This window comes from Hemiscyllium ocellatum, chromosome 5 (genome assembly GCF_020745735.1).
Source record: "Hemiscyllium ocellatum isolate sHemOce1 chromosome 5, sHemOce1.pat.X.cur, whole genome shotgun sequence".
In the NCBI taxonomy this organism is placed as follows: domain Eukaryota; kingdom Metazoa; phylum Chordata; class Chondrichthyes; order Orectolobiformes; family Hemiscylliidae; genus Hemiscyllium; species Hemiscyllium ocellatum.
Genome location: NC_083405.1, coordinates 67,023,962 through 67,038,292, shown reverse-complemented (window position 1 = coordinate 67,038,292; position 14,331 = coordinate 67,023,962). Strand labels below are relative to the sequence as shown.

The following is a 14,331-nucleotide window of genomic DNA, read 5'->3' as shown; positions in this document are numbered from 1 at the left end:
TTCATGGCGGATTTTCCCTTTTCCTACAGTCCTCCCTTTTGACTGGTAATATACTTTTGCTGAGCACTGTGAAAAATTGCTTTGAAAGTTCTCTACTGTTCCTTAACTGTCTCACCAAATAGTCTTTGCTCCCACCTCCTCCTTCATCCCATTGTCATTTCCTTTGTTTAATAACAAAGCACTGGTCTTGGATTTTACCTTCTCACCCTACAACTGTATTTTAAATTCAACTATACTGTGATTACTCCTTCCAAGAGGACCCTAACTTTGAGATCATCAATTATACCTACCTCATTACACGGGACCAGATCTAGGATAGTTTGCTCCCTCATGAGTTCCATTACATACTGTTCGAGGAAACTATTGCTGATATATTCTATGAACTTCTCCTCAAGGCTGCCTTGATTAACTTGGTTTGACCAATATATATGTAGATTTAAATCCCCCATGACAATTGCCACACCATTTCTACATGCATCAGTTATTACTTTGTTTATTGCCCGGCCTTCTGTAATGCTGTCATTTGATTACCTATACACTATGCCCCTTTTTCCCCTTACTATTTCCATCCACACAGATCCAACCTTTTTCTCCATTAATCCTATATCATCTCTCACTACCATCCTGATGTCGTCTTTAAATACTAGAGCTACACCTCCTCCCTTTCCTTCCTGTCTGTCCTTCTGAATAGTTTGATACCCCTAGCTATTTAACTCCCAGTTCTGACCACTTGCAACCATTTCTCTGCAATGCCCACTAAATCATATCTATTCACAATGATTCGTGCTGTCATCTCATTTATCTTGTTTCAAATGCTGCGAGCACTTGGGTAAGCACCGTTAAGCTAATTTTCTTTTTGAATCCTAACACCTCTACCAGAAGAACCTTTGTTTGAAAACATTCTCACTTTTTCTGTCACTGACACATCTTAGGAGTACACTGCTCAGCTGCTTCTTGTTTTTAATTTATTTTCTTGATTCTCTGTGGTGCTGCAGGTTTTGTTTTGGCTGCAATTCCCTGAGGCATTATTACTGTTGTCAGAACTCAGTACCTCGTACTGATTGGTTCTTGGGATGGTCTTAGAGAACTCCTGCACTACCTGCTTCTAAAGATTCTGAATGATGTCTAGCTATCCTTAATTATTTCAATAATGACCCTTTTGAAGTAGGGATCTCTGCTGATATTTCCACAATTTCATTACCATTTGGAATTGTTTAAACTTGCTCAAATCTACTGAAAGTAGCATGATACATGCTGAAGGGCATTTTCCTGATTTTAAGGATTCTGAGCACCTCACTTGGTACCAAACATGAACGTAGTGGTTGTGGGCTATAGCATGGATAAAGAAAATAAACAGAGGTGCCAAAGAGCAAAACAAAGACAGCATTTTCAATCGCTAAGGATGTGTCTTTAGGCATAAATTGTTACATGGTTCCTTCCAGACTGAAGGAAGAATTATTCAAGTTTTTAATGTTGCCTGCATTGTAGAAACATTAGTATTTGAGCCTTTTTAAATTATTAGATTACTTACATTAGATTAGATTAGATTACTTACAGTGTGGAAACAGGCCCTTTGGCCCAACAAGTCCACACCGACCCGCCGAAGCGCAACCCACCCATACCCCTACATTTACCCCTGACCTAACACTACGGGCAATTTAGCATGGCCAATTTACCTGACCCGCACATCTTTGGACTGTGGGAGGAAACCGGAGCACCCGGAGGAAACCCACGCAGACACGGGGAGAATGTGCAAACTCCACACAGTCTGGAATTGAACCCGGGTCTCAGGCGCTGTGAGGCAGCACTGCTAACCACTGTGCCACTGTGCCGCCCACGATTTATATTGCACTATTTATGAAAACTGGAAAAGTGACAGAGTTTATTCATGTGTTAATGGTGTTGCGTAATGTGTGAGGCATTCTACAGTGTGTGTTCATTTGGGCTTCTTTTAAAACAGACTGCATGCTTTCTGAGATCAGTTACAGATTAGTAGATTAAATGGACTAGATGCCCCTCCATTAAAACACCAGAAAACAGGTGGCATAAATGAAGCTTAGAAGAAACTTATTAACTGAAGAATCTTTAGAATGCAGATTGAATTATCACCTTATTGAAGCTGAGTCAACCACAATATTGTAAAGGAAATTACATATTCCCAAGTAAAATATTTGAAGATGTGATGACAGGCAGGAAATGTGATCTTATTAGATAACTGCAATAATACTGTTGAGGCAGAACATAGCATATTCCTCTAACTTTGCACACTGTTTTATTTTAAATATAAATTATGATTTGTTAGCTTAATTTAAGTTGCTATTTCACTAAATTTTAAAAAAACCCTCCAAATGCATGTTTTATTGGTGTAGCAGGGAGGAGCTTGATAAGGAAGTCTGAAAACTATCCACTGAGACCAATCTTATTTGCGGAAACATTTTATGAATTTGTTGCCTTAATGATGAGTTTCGCCGCAAGTATTTGGCACAAATTTTTATCAATTAAAAATCATATCTACTAATATATTTGATCTGGACATATGCCCAAGGAAAGTAGGGAATTGTAAATATGAGGAAACAAAGCTGACACAAATTTGGCACAATTAGTTTTATATTTGAATTACCGAATTTTCATTTGATACAGAACATATAAATTAGTAAGCAAACTTACATTATTTATACTATCTTAGCACATACATGCAGGAGTTCATCAGGATTCTGTTCAATGTCTAGCCATCCTTAGTTAATTCATCAATGATCTTTTTCACAATATAAGGCCAGAACTAGGGACATTTGCCAATGTTTTCACAATTTCATTATCATTTATAATTTAATCTGTGTCAGCATCAGCAAGACCTGGACACCATTCAGTCCTGCAAAGTAAATATGCAGCACTGACATTGAGGATCAATCTCATCACTGAATCACCAATGATCAACATCCCTCGTGGCTACCATTGACCAGAAACATATCTGGAGTTGCCAGAAAAGTACTAATTTAAGAAACAGGCTAAGAATTTTGCTCACATACCTCTTGATTCATCAAAGCTTGCCATCATCTACAATGCACAACTTAGGCATGTGATTGAAAACTCTTCACATGTGTGCTGGATCTGCACAATTCCAGACAAGAAGCTCCTCAACATCCAATGTAAAACCCCACTTGACTGGCAATCTATACACCTCCTTCCACATTCACTCATTCCACCACTGACAACAGTGGTCGCAGTGCGTACCATCTACCAAATGTGCAGCGGCAGCTCACCGTGGCTCCTTCCACAGAACCTATCAAACCTGCAACTTTGATTACCAAGATTAACAAGTGTAGAATTGCATTGATAGAATTAGGGATACCAAAATCATTATTTTACATCCCCATTTAAAACTGCATTCCCCAGCTACTGACACCAGAGTTCTCCTGGCAACAGTCTGAGTTTATGCCACTCTCTCTACAAATTTAGTGTCAGATTTGATCCTGACCTGAACTTTAAATCTCACATTCAATTAAGACTACCAATTTCCACCTCTGTAACATTCCCTCATTCACTCTGGCTCATCTTATCTGCTACCAAAGCCTTCGACAATTCCTTCAGTACCTTTCGAATCTGATCATTCCAATGCTGGTTTCCCATTTTCTATTCTCCATAAATTTGAAGTGATCCAAAACACATCTGTCCATGTCTTAACGCACAATAAGACCCATTTCCCTATCAGCCATGTGTAGTCTGACTTACAGTGGCTTCCGTTCAAGTAGCGTTTGACTTTAAAAGCCTATCTTTGTTTTCAAATTTCTCAATGGCCTTTGTCTCCTTATTTGTACCATCTCAATCAGCTCCAGAGTCCTGCAAGATATCTAAGTTCCTCTAATTCTGGCCTCTTGAACATTCCCAATTATAATTGTTCCTCTACGGGGTAGCTGTGTCTTCAGTTGGCCAGGTCCCTAGTTCTGGAATTTTCTCCTCACATCTTATTGCTTCTTTACCTTCCTTTCCTCTGAAATGACACTCCATTAAACTATTGAACAATTTATGATGTGGCTCAGTAAAAATTAGTTTATAATGCACCTGTTCAGTGTCTTTAAATGTTTTATTACATTACATGTATATAAATATGAATTATTATTGTTTTTGGAGCAACCCCATTTGCAAGCTGCTTTCCAAGTGACATGCCATTTCACTTGGAAATTTATTGGTCAATAGGTTAAAGTCCTAAAATTCCCTTCTAAACTACACTGTAGGTGTACATATAGCCTTGAGATGTGAGTGGTTCAAGAAGTTGGCACACCACCACCTTCTCAAGGCAATTTAAGAATGACAATAAGTGCTGGTCATGCCAGTGATGCTCACATTCCCTGAATGAATGAAATAACTATTTGCAGAAGCTGCTGCAATGTGTTCTGTTTCTATAGTGTGGGTGAAATTTAACGTTCCCATTCCACTCCAGGAGTGGCTGGCATGTAGTAGGGAACCACAGAATCAGATATCAAGCTTTTGATGTCATGCCTGCCACCTAAACATCTGTACCGGTATTTTACTAGTCTCCCCAAATGAAAATTTAACGCACTCTTCTTGGCAATGTATTACCAATGAACTTAAGGACAAAACAAAGTAGCAAACATTTCATTTCTATTCTGTAAATTAAGGAGAGTTACATTTTGCAGTGTACCTAATTATTTGTATGACGTATTTATCACAATATGCAATCTGGTTATTTTAAGCAGTTTTAATGGTTGTCTGTCAGTATGTCACGAATTATGATTACCCATTTTATTTTTATTGGCATTATAATTTGACACTTGCACTCATGGTAATTTTTCAATTAACTAATTATCCAACCATCTGCCTATGAGCAGTGGGAGCAGACAGTGGTGGCTTATCTACCTTAGGGCCAATTGGGGAACTCAAGGGCAAATAAGTGGCCATTTAAAGGATTCATAACATTCCCTGGATTTTTGTTAATAATGGATAGTGTCAAACTATGTGAGCTGGGGGTACAACTTCTGTACTCAATGGAGGTTAACACTCTATGTGGATATTCCGCACCTCACATGTTGCCCTCTCCCCCCTGTCCCAAAGCTGACACCAGCTTCCCAGGACCCATCAGCCTGGTCCCGGTGAAACCCTGAAATAACCTAGTTTTTCAGATCCACAGCTCCATGAGATTGGAGACAGCCTGTGGACTCAGGAACTGACACTTCTCCCAGTAGCTCTGTTGTCTCCCAGTTAATTCATTAGTTGGCAGCCTTTGAATACAAAACTTGCTCCCTGACCAGATGGAAGTCTCAGCCTGAACCAGTTAGCTGTCTGACAAGATCAGTCCTGGTTTTTCAACCTGGAAGGTGGGATGGACGGAGAGGTGTGTTACCATATCTGCACAAAATTCTGACCTGTATTTCAATAATCAATCAGATTATTGACTGACTCAGAAAATGGTGTTCTTGAATAGTCACATGATAGAGCTGCTGGGGACTGTAACATTCAAACGTCCTCAACTTACGCCTGAAATGTCGATTCTCCTGTTCCTCGAATGCTGCCTGACCAGATGTGCTTTTCCAGCACCACACCCTTCGATGATGATGGCTGATTTATAATTCTAATAGTTTATGCAAAGGACTAGAAATGTTAAGGTTCCCAGCTTTACATAGCACACAGTGGTGCATAGCAACATCCTCACTGGCAGTGAAGCCTCGCAATTTCTGCCCTATAATTGCTGGATTTCTTACCAGATGATCTGTAGTTCTTGCACATCACAGAGCACTTTATGTATCTGAGTCAGCTCTTATATTGGGGGAAGCTTAAGTTGCTAAGATACATTTTACTCCATGGCTGAAAATGCAGACAACTGTTGCTATGGTGAGCCATGCAAAAGAGGAAAAGAAAAACTGGTCAACGCTGACGCATTCTCTTTCACTCGTCAGAAATCTATAGCTGCAATTTCCTTTCATCTGCTGCCTTTTTCAAGTGCTAGCTGAAATATATTTGCAGTCAGTCCACTACCAGGTGATAGACATAAAAGATGACCAAATAATATTCAAACACATGCTTTGCTGACATCAAAATTATGTATCAGAACAAAAATGGATTTATGCCACCTGTCTGCTATTATTGTAGGATGCAGGAAATCAATATTGGTAGCAGCTTTACAGATTCCAATTAAGTTGGAAAGAACTTTGCTGTAATAACCATTTAACAATATTACACAGCTGAAATTGCAAGCAATCATACACCACCAACAAAGAAACTGACATTTCAGAAGATAAAAATCAAATAATGGGATGGATGGCTCATAAGCTGTGATATTTGAGGCTTTTTAATCAAAATAAAGATCACTGCTCTTGAAACGTTATTGCTTTCTGTGCTTGAATGAAATGTACATCTTTGGTACAAAGTCAGCTTCATTATCATCACAGTATGCTTTAGCCATGTGTGATTCACAAGGCAACTCTCACTAAATAATGCTCCAGCTTAAGAAAAAAAAGGGCCTGAAATTTAAACAAGGTACTGCTACAATAGCAGTAAATATAGAAAGACAAATATTACTTCCATTGTTATAGCTGGGTTGTCTTGTGGACTAAAACTGTTTTTAGAAAGGAAGAAACATGGACCTAAAATGGTAGCAGTGGTCATCTATCCACAGATTGAAAGAAACTTCCTGAGACCTATGCAAATAAACAAAGGTGTCTAATTTGAAGTTACCAAAGGTGATTGCCTACTGATATTATTGCTAGACTATTAATCCAGGGATCTAGCTTTGAATCCCACCATGGCAGATGGTGGAATTTGAATTCAAATTTTAAAAATCTAGAATTAAGAATCTACTCAAAACCATTGCTGATTGTTGGAAAAACTGATCTGGTTTACTAAAGTCCTTCAAGGAAGGAAATCTGCCATTCTCACCTGGTCTGGCTTGCATGTTACTCCACACCGAAAGCAATTTGGGTGACCCTCAACTATGCTCTGAAATGGTCTAGCAAGCCATTCAGTTGTAACAATCGCTACAAAGTCTCAAAGAAATGAAAATTGATGGATCACCTGCCATCGACCTTGGTACCAAAAAAGACAATAGCAGAAATAGCCCTGGTGACCCTGCAAAAAGTCCTCCTCACTAACACCTGGGAGCTAATGCCAAAAACTGGGACAGCTGTCTCACGGACTAATCATGCAACAGCCTGACACAATCATACTCACCGAATCATACATTACAGACAATGTCCCAGACACCACCATCACGATCCCTGAAAATGTCCTGTTTCACCAGCAGGACAGATCCAGCAGAGGTGGTGGCACACTGTTATATACTCAAAGTCTCAGAGTCCTCAACATTGACTCCAGACCCCATAAAGTCTTATGGCTTCAGGTTAAACATGGGCAAGAAAATCTCCTGCCAAATACGACGTACTGTCCTCCCTCAGCTGATGAGCCGGTTCTCCTCCACTTTGAACTGAGAGGAAACATTGAGGTTGGCAAGGGCACAAAATGTACTCTGCCTAGGGGTATTTCAATGTCCACCACCAGGATTGGTTTGGTAATGACACTGCTGACCAAGCTGGTTGGGTCCAAAAGGACATAGCTGCTAGAGAGAGTCTGTGGCAGATCGTAACAGAACCAACAGAAGGGAAAAACATACTTGACCTCATCCTTACCAATCTGCCAGCTGCAGATGCATCTGTCTTTGACAATATCATAAGAATGATCACCACACAATCATGGTAAAGATGAAGTCCTTATTCATATTGAGCATAACCTCCATCGTGTTGTATGGCACTACCACCATGGCAAATGGGACAGAGTCCAATCAGACTCCGGCATCTATCAACAACAGCACAATTGTACTTCGCACAAACTGTAACCTCATGACCTGGCATAACCCCCCACTTAACCATTACCATCAAGTCAGGGGATCAACCGTGAGCAGGATCAGCACTAGATATACCTGAAGATGCATTGTCAACCTGGTGAATCCACCAAACAGATCACTTGCATGCCAAACAGCATAAGCAGCAAATGATAGAAAGTGTTAAGCGATCCTACAATCAGACTGAAGCTCTGCAGTCCTGCCAAAACCTGTTGTGAATGGTGGTGGACAATTAAACTATTCATTGGAGGAGGAGGCTCACCAAATATCCCCATCCTTGATGATGGAAGAATCCTGCACTTGAGTGTAAAAGATGAGGCCAAAGCTTTTGCAACAACCTTCAGCCAGAAATGCTGAGTAGATGATCCATCCAGGCCTCCGCCAGTGGTCACCAGCATTACAGATACTAGGCTTCAGTCAATTTGATTCACTCCACATGATATCAAGAAATGTTTAGAGAGACTGGAAACTGCAAAGGCCACGGGCGCTGACAATAGTCCGGCAATTTTACTGAAGGCTTGTGCTCCAGAACTTGCCACTCCCCTAGCCACGCTGTTCCAATACAGTTACAACACTACCAACAATGTGGAAAATTGCCCAAGTATGACCTAGCTAATTACCTCCCCATCAGTCTACTGTCAATCATCAGCAAAGTGATGCTACTGTCAATCATCAGCAAAGTGATGCAAGGTGTCATCAACAATGCTATCAAGCAGCACCTACTCAGCAATACCCTGCTCAGTGATGTCCAGTTTGGACGGCACCAGAGCCACTCAGCTCCTTACCTTTTTACAGCCTTGGTTCAAATATGGAAAAAAGAGCTGAATTCTAGAAGAAAGGTGAGAGTGACAACCTGTGACATCAAGGCTGCATTAGACTGAACGTATAATCAAGGAGCCCTAGCAAAACTGGAATTAATGGGTATCATGGGGAAAACCCACCAGTCATGTCTGACATATAGGAAGATGGTTGTGATTCTTGGAGGTTGGTCATCTCAGCCCCAGGACATCTTTGCAGGAGTTCTCCTCTCACCTTAAACCTATGTCCTCTAGTTTTGGACTCCCCTACCCTAGGAAAAAGACCTTGGCTATTCACCCCATCCATGCCCCTCATGATTTTATAAATATCTATAAGATCACCCTGTAGGCTCCGACATTCCAGGAAAAAACACTCCAGCCTGTTCAGCCTATCCTTGTAGCTCAAACCTTCCAACCCTTGCAACATCCTGCAACACTGTGGAAGATTAAGCTGCCAATCTTGAGTCACATATCTTCAATAGCTATGATATTGCAATTCTATGTTCCCACCATGACTCGAGTTCATCTGCTTTACCTGTTGCATTGAAATTAATGCAGTTTAATTTATCAGTCTTACCTCATTCTCTACTTTGGTTTTGCCTGCCTTGACTTTTTGACTTGCTTTGACCAGCAGGCCAGGCAGCATCCGAGGAGCAGGAGAATCGACGTTTCGGGCATAAGCCCTTCTTCAGGAGCTGAGATAAAAGGTAGGGGGGAGGAGATTTGGGGGAGGGGTGCTGGGAATACGATAGGTGGAAGGAGGTGAGGGTAAGGGTGATAGGCCGGAGAGGGGGTACGGGCGGAGTGGTCAGGAAGAAGATTGCAGATCAAGAGGGCGGTGCTGAATCCAAGGGTTGGGACGGAGATAAGGTGGGGGAAGGGGAAACGAGGAAGCTGGAGAAATCTGCATTCATCCCATGTGGTTGGAGGGTTCCTAGGTGGAAGATGAGGCAGGTAAGGGAGGTCATGGGGACAATGCTGAGCTGGAAGGTTGGAGCTGTAGTGAGTGGGAAAAAGGGACCTGCTGTGCTTTTCCAGCACCACTCTAATCTAGACACCTATATATTCAGGCAGGAATGGATTATTCATTTTGGGCTCTTCCTGATATTCTCAAATGCCAGTGTTCAGCCAAGTTAATTTACTCCGATCTGAAATCAAAAATTAACTGCATTGCAAAGGCTACAATATTCTTACAACATTCTGGCAATAATATTGATGACTTGTGGCCATATCCTGCCAGCTATTGAATGACGTATGCATTCACAAAGAAATTGAAGAAACCTTGAGCAAAAGGTAGCAAGAAGATTCCCGACATCAAGAGCAAAAATTTCCACCTTTCAAAAGCTGTTGAACTGCAAGGTAAAATTATTTCTAGTAACTGGCCAATTTGCAGATTTCCACATCCACTATCTTCCTCATTATTATATCATCCCACTTAATTGATATGCAATTTCCTGTTCTCCCACCCACTGGATAGAAACTCAATGGTGCCAGTTACCAATACAAAGTGGTCATTTTTTTAGTGATCAGTAAAAAAGTAATGAGATATTCTGTGTTTGTGTGACGATAGGTGTGATACTTCACTAGGGTTGAGAATCTAAGAATGAAGTTTGCTGGGAAAAGGGTTTAATCATTCTTTTTGCTATTATTGTGCGTCTAACTGATAGATTGCAAAGAAGACAGGCCCAACGGAATGAGGGGAGGGAAGAGAGGACATGGTGCAGTCAGTTAGCTGCACCATCGATCTGCTATTCTCACATCCCAATCACTTAATCTGAATTATCAACATCCATTCTGACCAAGCACTCCATCCCTTCACCCTCCCAACCATGTATTGCATAGATGTCTCCCATGCTCCACATTTCACATCAGCTCAGATGAAGAGTCATCTAGTTCAAAACGTTAGCTTGCTTTCTCTCCAAGGGTGCTGCTTGACCTGCTGCGATTTCCAGCATTTTTTATTTTCAGTACAGATTTCAGTATCTGCAGTATTTTGCTCCTATATCATAAACTTGCCAGTACTTTTCCTGCAATTTCTAGACAATTATAGTGCTGTACTATCTTTATAATATTTTCCTGAGTCTTTTCTTTTACCTGTATTACTCCACCACCTCCATGACCAGTCACAGCCAGAAATTCTTCAGGCAGATTCAGCATCTTCCCCAACCAGTCAAGCATCACAATTTCCAACTCTGAACATGCAGGGCTTGCAGCCTAAAGGCAACAACAGTCATTTATTTACACTTCATGAGCTTAAACATAAATGACATAAGGTGCATTTTAATTATTTGAATTTACACTGTTTAAAATAAAATACTTTCTAATGAGCAACATTAAGTTAGCAAACACAATAAGAATTTTTTTCTCTCGGTGGGATGTGAATGTCATTGACAAGGCCAGCATTCGTTGCCGATATCTAATTTCCTATTCCAGGACCAAATAACATTCCAACCAGTCTACCACAGAGTGGGAATTTACTCAGATCCTTTTCTCACTGTATCATTAGTAATTGGGCTATCTGCCAAATAATAATGCTGATGTGGGAATAACTTGAATGAAATTCATCGAAAGTTGTTTTAGTGTTTAAATTATTTGATTTATTCAAGCACAGAAGTATCAGAATCGAGCGTCTCCACAAGACTGAAAGGAATTATTTTGAGATGTGAGGTGAAATCCATTTTTACTATGTATCTATTCAATTAAGTGTAAGCTAGCAAGTCATGAAAACTGCAGCGTTCATTGATCATTTTGTTTCAAGGGTTTGCTGCATTTGACTGTTCCAAAGTGTTAGTTATATTTGCTTCCATCTAGCAATATGGACTGGGCTTGTTGCAAAGTTTTCTATAGATTACTCAGAAAAGTGAATAGATTACTGAATAGCCAATTTTAAGTATTTGGATAGAGGCATTCAGAGGAGAAAATTGTTCCCTGCCAGTTGCTTGTCAGTCAGGCATTTAGCTGCACAGCGAAGCTATTTCATCAAGAGGGGCATCTACACCAAGTTATGACTCAGGAGAAGTCCATAGAATTAAGTCCTTAACCAGATCATAACTTAACTTTGGGGGCTTTTGCGGGATTAGAAATTAGGACTTGCTGGACTTACGGCGAGGAGAATTTTAAGGTGAATTGTACTCTACATATTGAAAATTAAAATAATTTTGTCAGTTGTTGTGACCTTTCTAGGGAAGTAAGATTTATCCTTGACTGATTTGCAAGAATTATCCAATTAATAGCATTACCATAAAAGTTGGAGGTAGAAATGAAACTAAGAGTTGAGAAAGCAGATATAGTTGAGGTTGTATCACACTATCAGGAATTGGAAAAAGATCATTGAGTGCATTTGGCACAGAGTGGAAGGCTTTGAAGTTTGGCAATGTGAGCGCTCAAAGAAGAAGGAGTTGTACCATTGTTCTTCCTTTCTTTATCTTTTTGGAGCATGCTACTTCAGCTGCTAAAAAAAACTGTTCATTTTGAAAAACAGAGTGAAAGAAGTGTCATCACAGGATTCTGATGGGTAAACTGATCAGCCAGTAGATATGGGTTATAGTTAGAAAGGGTATCAGCATTTTGTAGATACAGTAAAAAATGTTTCTCTTTTCCACAATTTTACATGCCAGATTAAAATAAAAGAATACACTGAATTAGTTAGAACATAGACAATGGAGAGACATATTGTCTCTCCATGCCTGTATTTTAATTAATTCAGTGTCATGGCTGCAGAACATGGGAAGTTTAGGACTGAAAGTATTCCAGGACAAACACATCTGTCACAAATGTCTATAGCCATAAGATCTCAAATTCAGTTTTAATGAATTGGAGACTGAGTTGATGGCTTTGTAATGCATCAAGAAGGGGAGAGCTAACTGATTTTTTTTATCTGAAGACGGTTGCTCAATTCCATTTGTAACAAGGGACAGGAAGGTGAGACCACAATTGAAGTATTTTAAATGGAGGGAGTACATAGAAATGTAATAACAGTAGGGATAATATAGCAAGATGGTAGTGATACTTTTCTGTGCAAACAGAAAACAAAGCAAAAGAGTTCAGAAGACAATGTTGCCTAACCATGGCCAGGATTCAAGGTATCCACTTGGGACTAGATTGGAACTTGGAGTGAGAGGGTAAGATCCACTTGTTATTGATCACCAATGCCATAGGTGGGGATAGACACTAAATTTGAAGAGCAGAATCTCATGTGTAAATGCCACATATGAAATGGCAGAAGTACATAAGATTGATGAGATAGATACATGGTTCAAACACTGGCGTGGGAGAAGTGGGCTTTGGTTCATAGAGTATTGGTATCAGTACTGGGGAAAGTGGGAATGAATTATTGGTAGGAAGAGTGTTCTGGAAACATCTGTAATTGAGGAAATAGAAGAGACTTTGGAATAAACACTGGGTGTGAGGAATTCATCTTGTCTAGATGAAATCAAGGGTGGAGTCAAGGCAAAAAAACAAAATAATAATAAGTGAAATGAAGGTCAATGAATGGAAGGAAGGGACAGAGGGAATAAACCTTGTAAAATGCTAACAGTCAAGACAAGATTTTACACAGTTAACAAAAAGGTAAACCTAAAGGTTCTGTATCTGAATGTTAATAGTGCACATTGAAGTAGACTAATGGAATCCCTAAAGTGTGGAAGCAGGCCATTCAGCCCATCAAATCCACACCGCCCCTCCAAACAGCATCCTACCCAGACCCATCCCCTTAGCCTATTTCTGTAATCCTGCATTTCCTATGGCTAATCCATCTAACCTGCACACCTTTGGGTCTGTTGGAGGGAATTGAAGCACCCAGAGGGAACCCACAAAGACACAGGGACAATATGCAAACTCCACAAAATCACCTGACATTGGAATTGAACCTGGGTGCCTGGCACTGTGAATGGTAACCACCATGCCATGCTAGTGCATAAATATTACCTGATAGCAATTTTGGAGACATTGATGCAGGATGACAAGAATTGGATCCTCAATGCAGATATTCAAGAAGGATAAGAATTTAGATATAATGAAGGCATTCATTATATAGGATAGCTTTAATGCAAAAGTTAGGGATCAACATGGTTCCGGAGATCAGGATGTAGAACCAAGTTGACTGGAGACGAGGATTAGTGGAGGAAATAAGTCACAAGTGGAAGCGACCTACAGATCCCAAAAATTAATCACAATGTAGGACAAAGTATACAAGAAGAAATAGAGTGTTTATAATAAAGGGACACCAATAATCTTGAGTGGTTTTAACTTACATATTTATGGGAAAAATCAAATTACAAATGGTAGCTTGGATGAGGTGGTTTCTCAGAAAGAAACAGTTTCTTAGAGCAGAACGTTCTGGAGCTGCCCACACTGCAGGTCATAATTGACTTTGAATTGTGAAATGTGCCAGGATTAATTACTAGCCTCAGAGTAAATGCAGCAGGAACCACAATATGACCCAAATAAGGACAACATACTAGCATGAAATCTGAGCCAGCTAAATCAAACCGGGATAATCGGATAGGGGTAGATCAATACAGAAGCAGTGACCGATATTTAAGGGAATATTTCAAAACACTCATAAGTATGTTGTGACTATAAAGAAAAAATACAAAAGGGAGAGCTGAGTTTCTACAGTTACTTAAAGAAATTAATAAAATCATCAAAATTAAAAGAAAACAATTGTGGGAAGTTGAGTGGCAG

General features: G+C 40.1%; 1 protein-coding gene across 4 annotated transcripts in view; it reads right to left on the bottom strand.

Moving 5' to 3' along the window:
• The window catches only part of ddc (dopa decarboxylase), a 129,465-nt gene that overhangs the window by 97,514 nt on the left and 17,620 nt on the right, over window positions 1–14,331 (bottom strand). For all 4 annotated transcript variants that reach the window (XM_060825494.1, XM_060825493.1, XM_060825497.1 and 1 more), the window contains one exon: window positions 10,741–10,860. In XM_060825494.1, coding sequence (XP_060681477.1) covers window positions 10,741–10,860 — 120 coding nt within the window. The remainder of the gene's footprint in view (window positions 1–10,740; window positions 10,861–14,331) is intronic.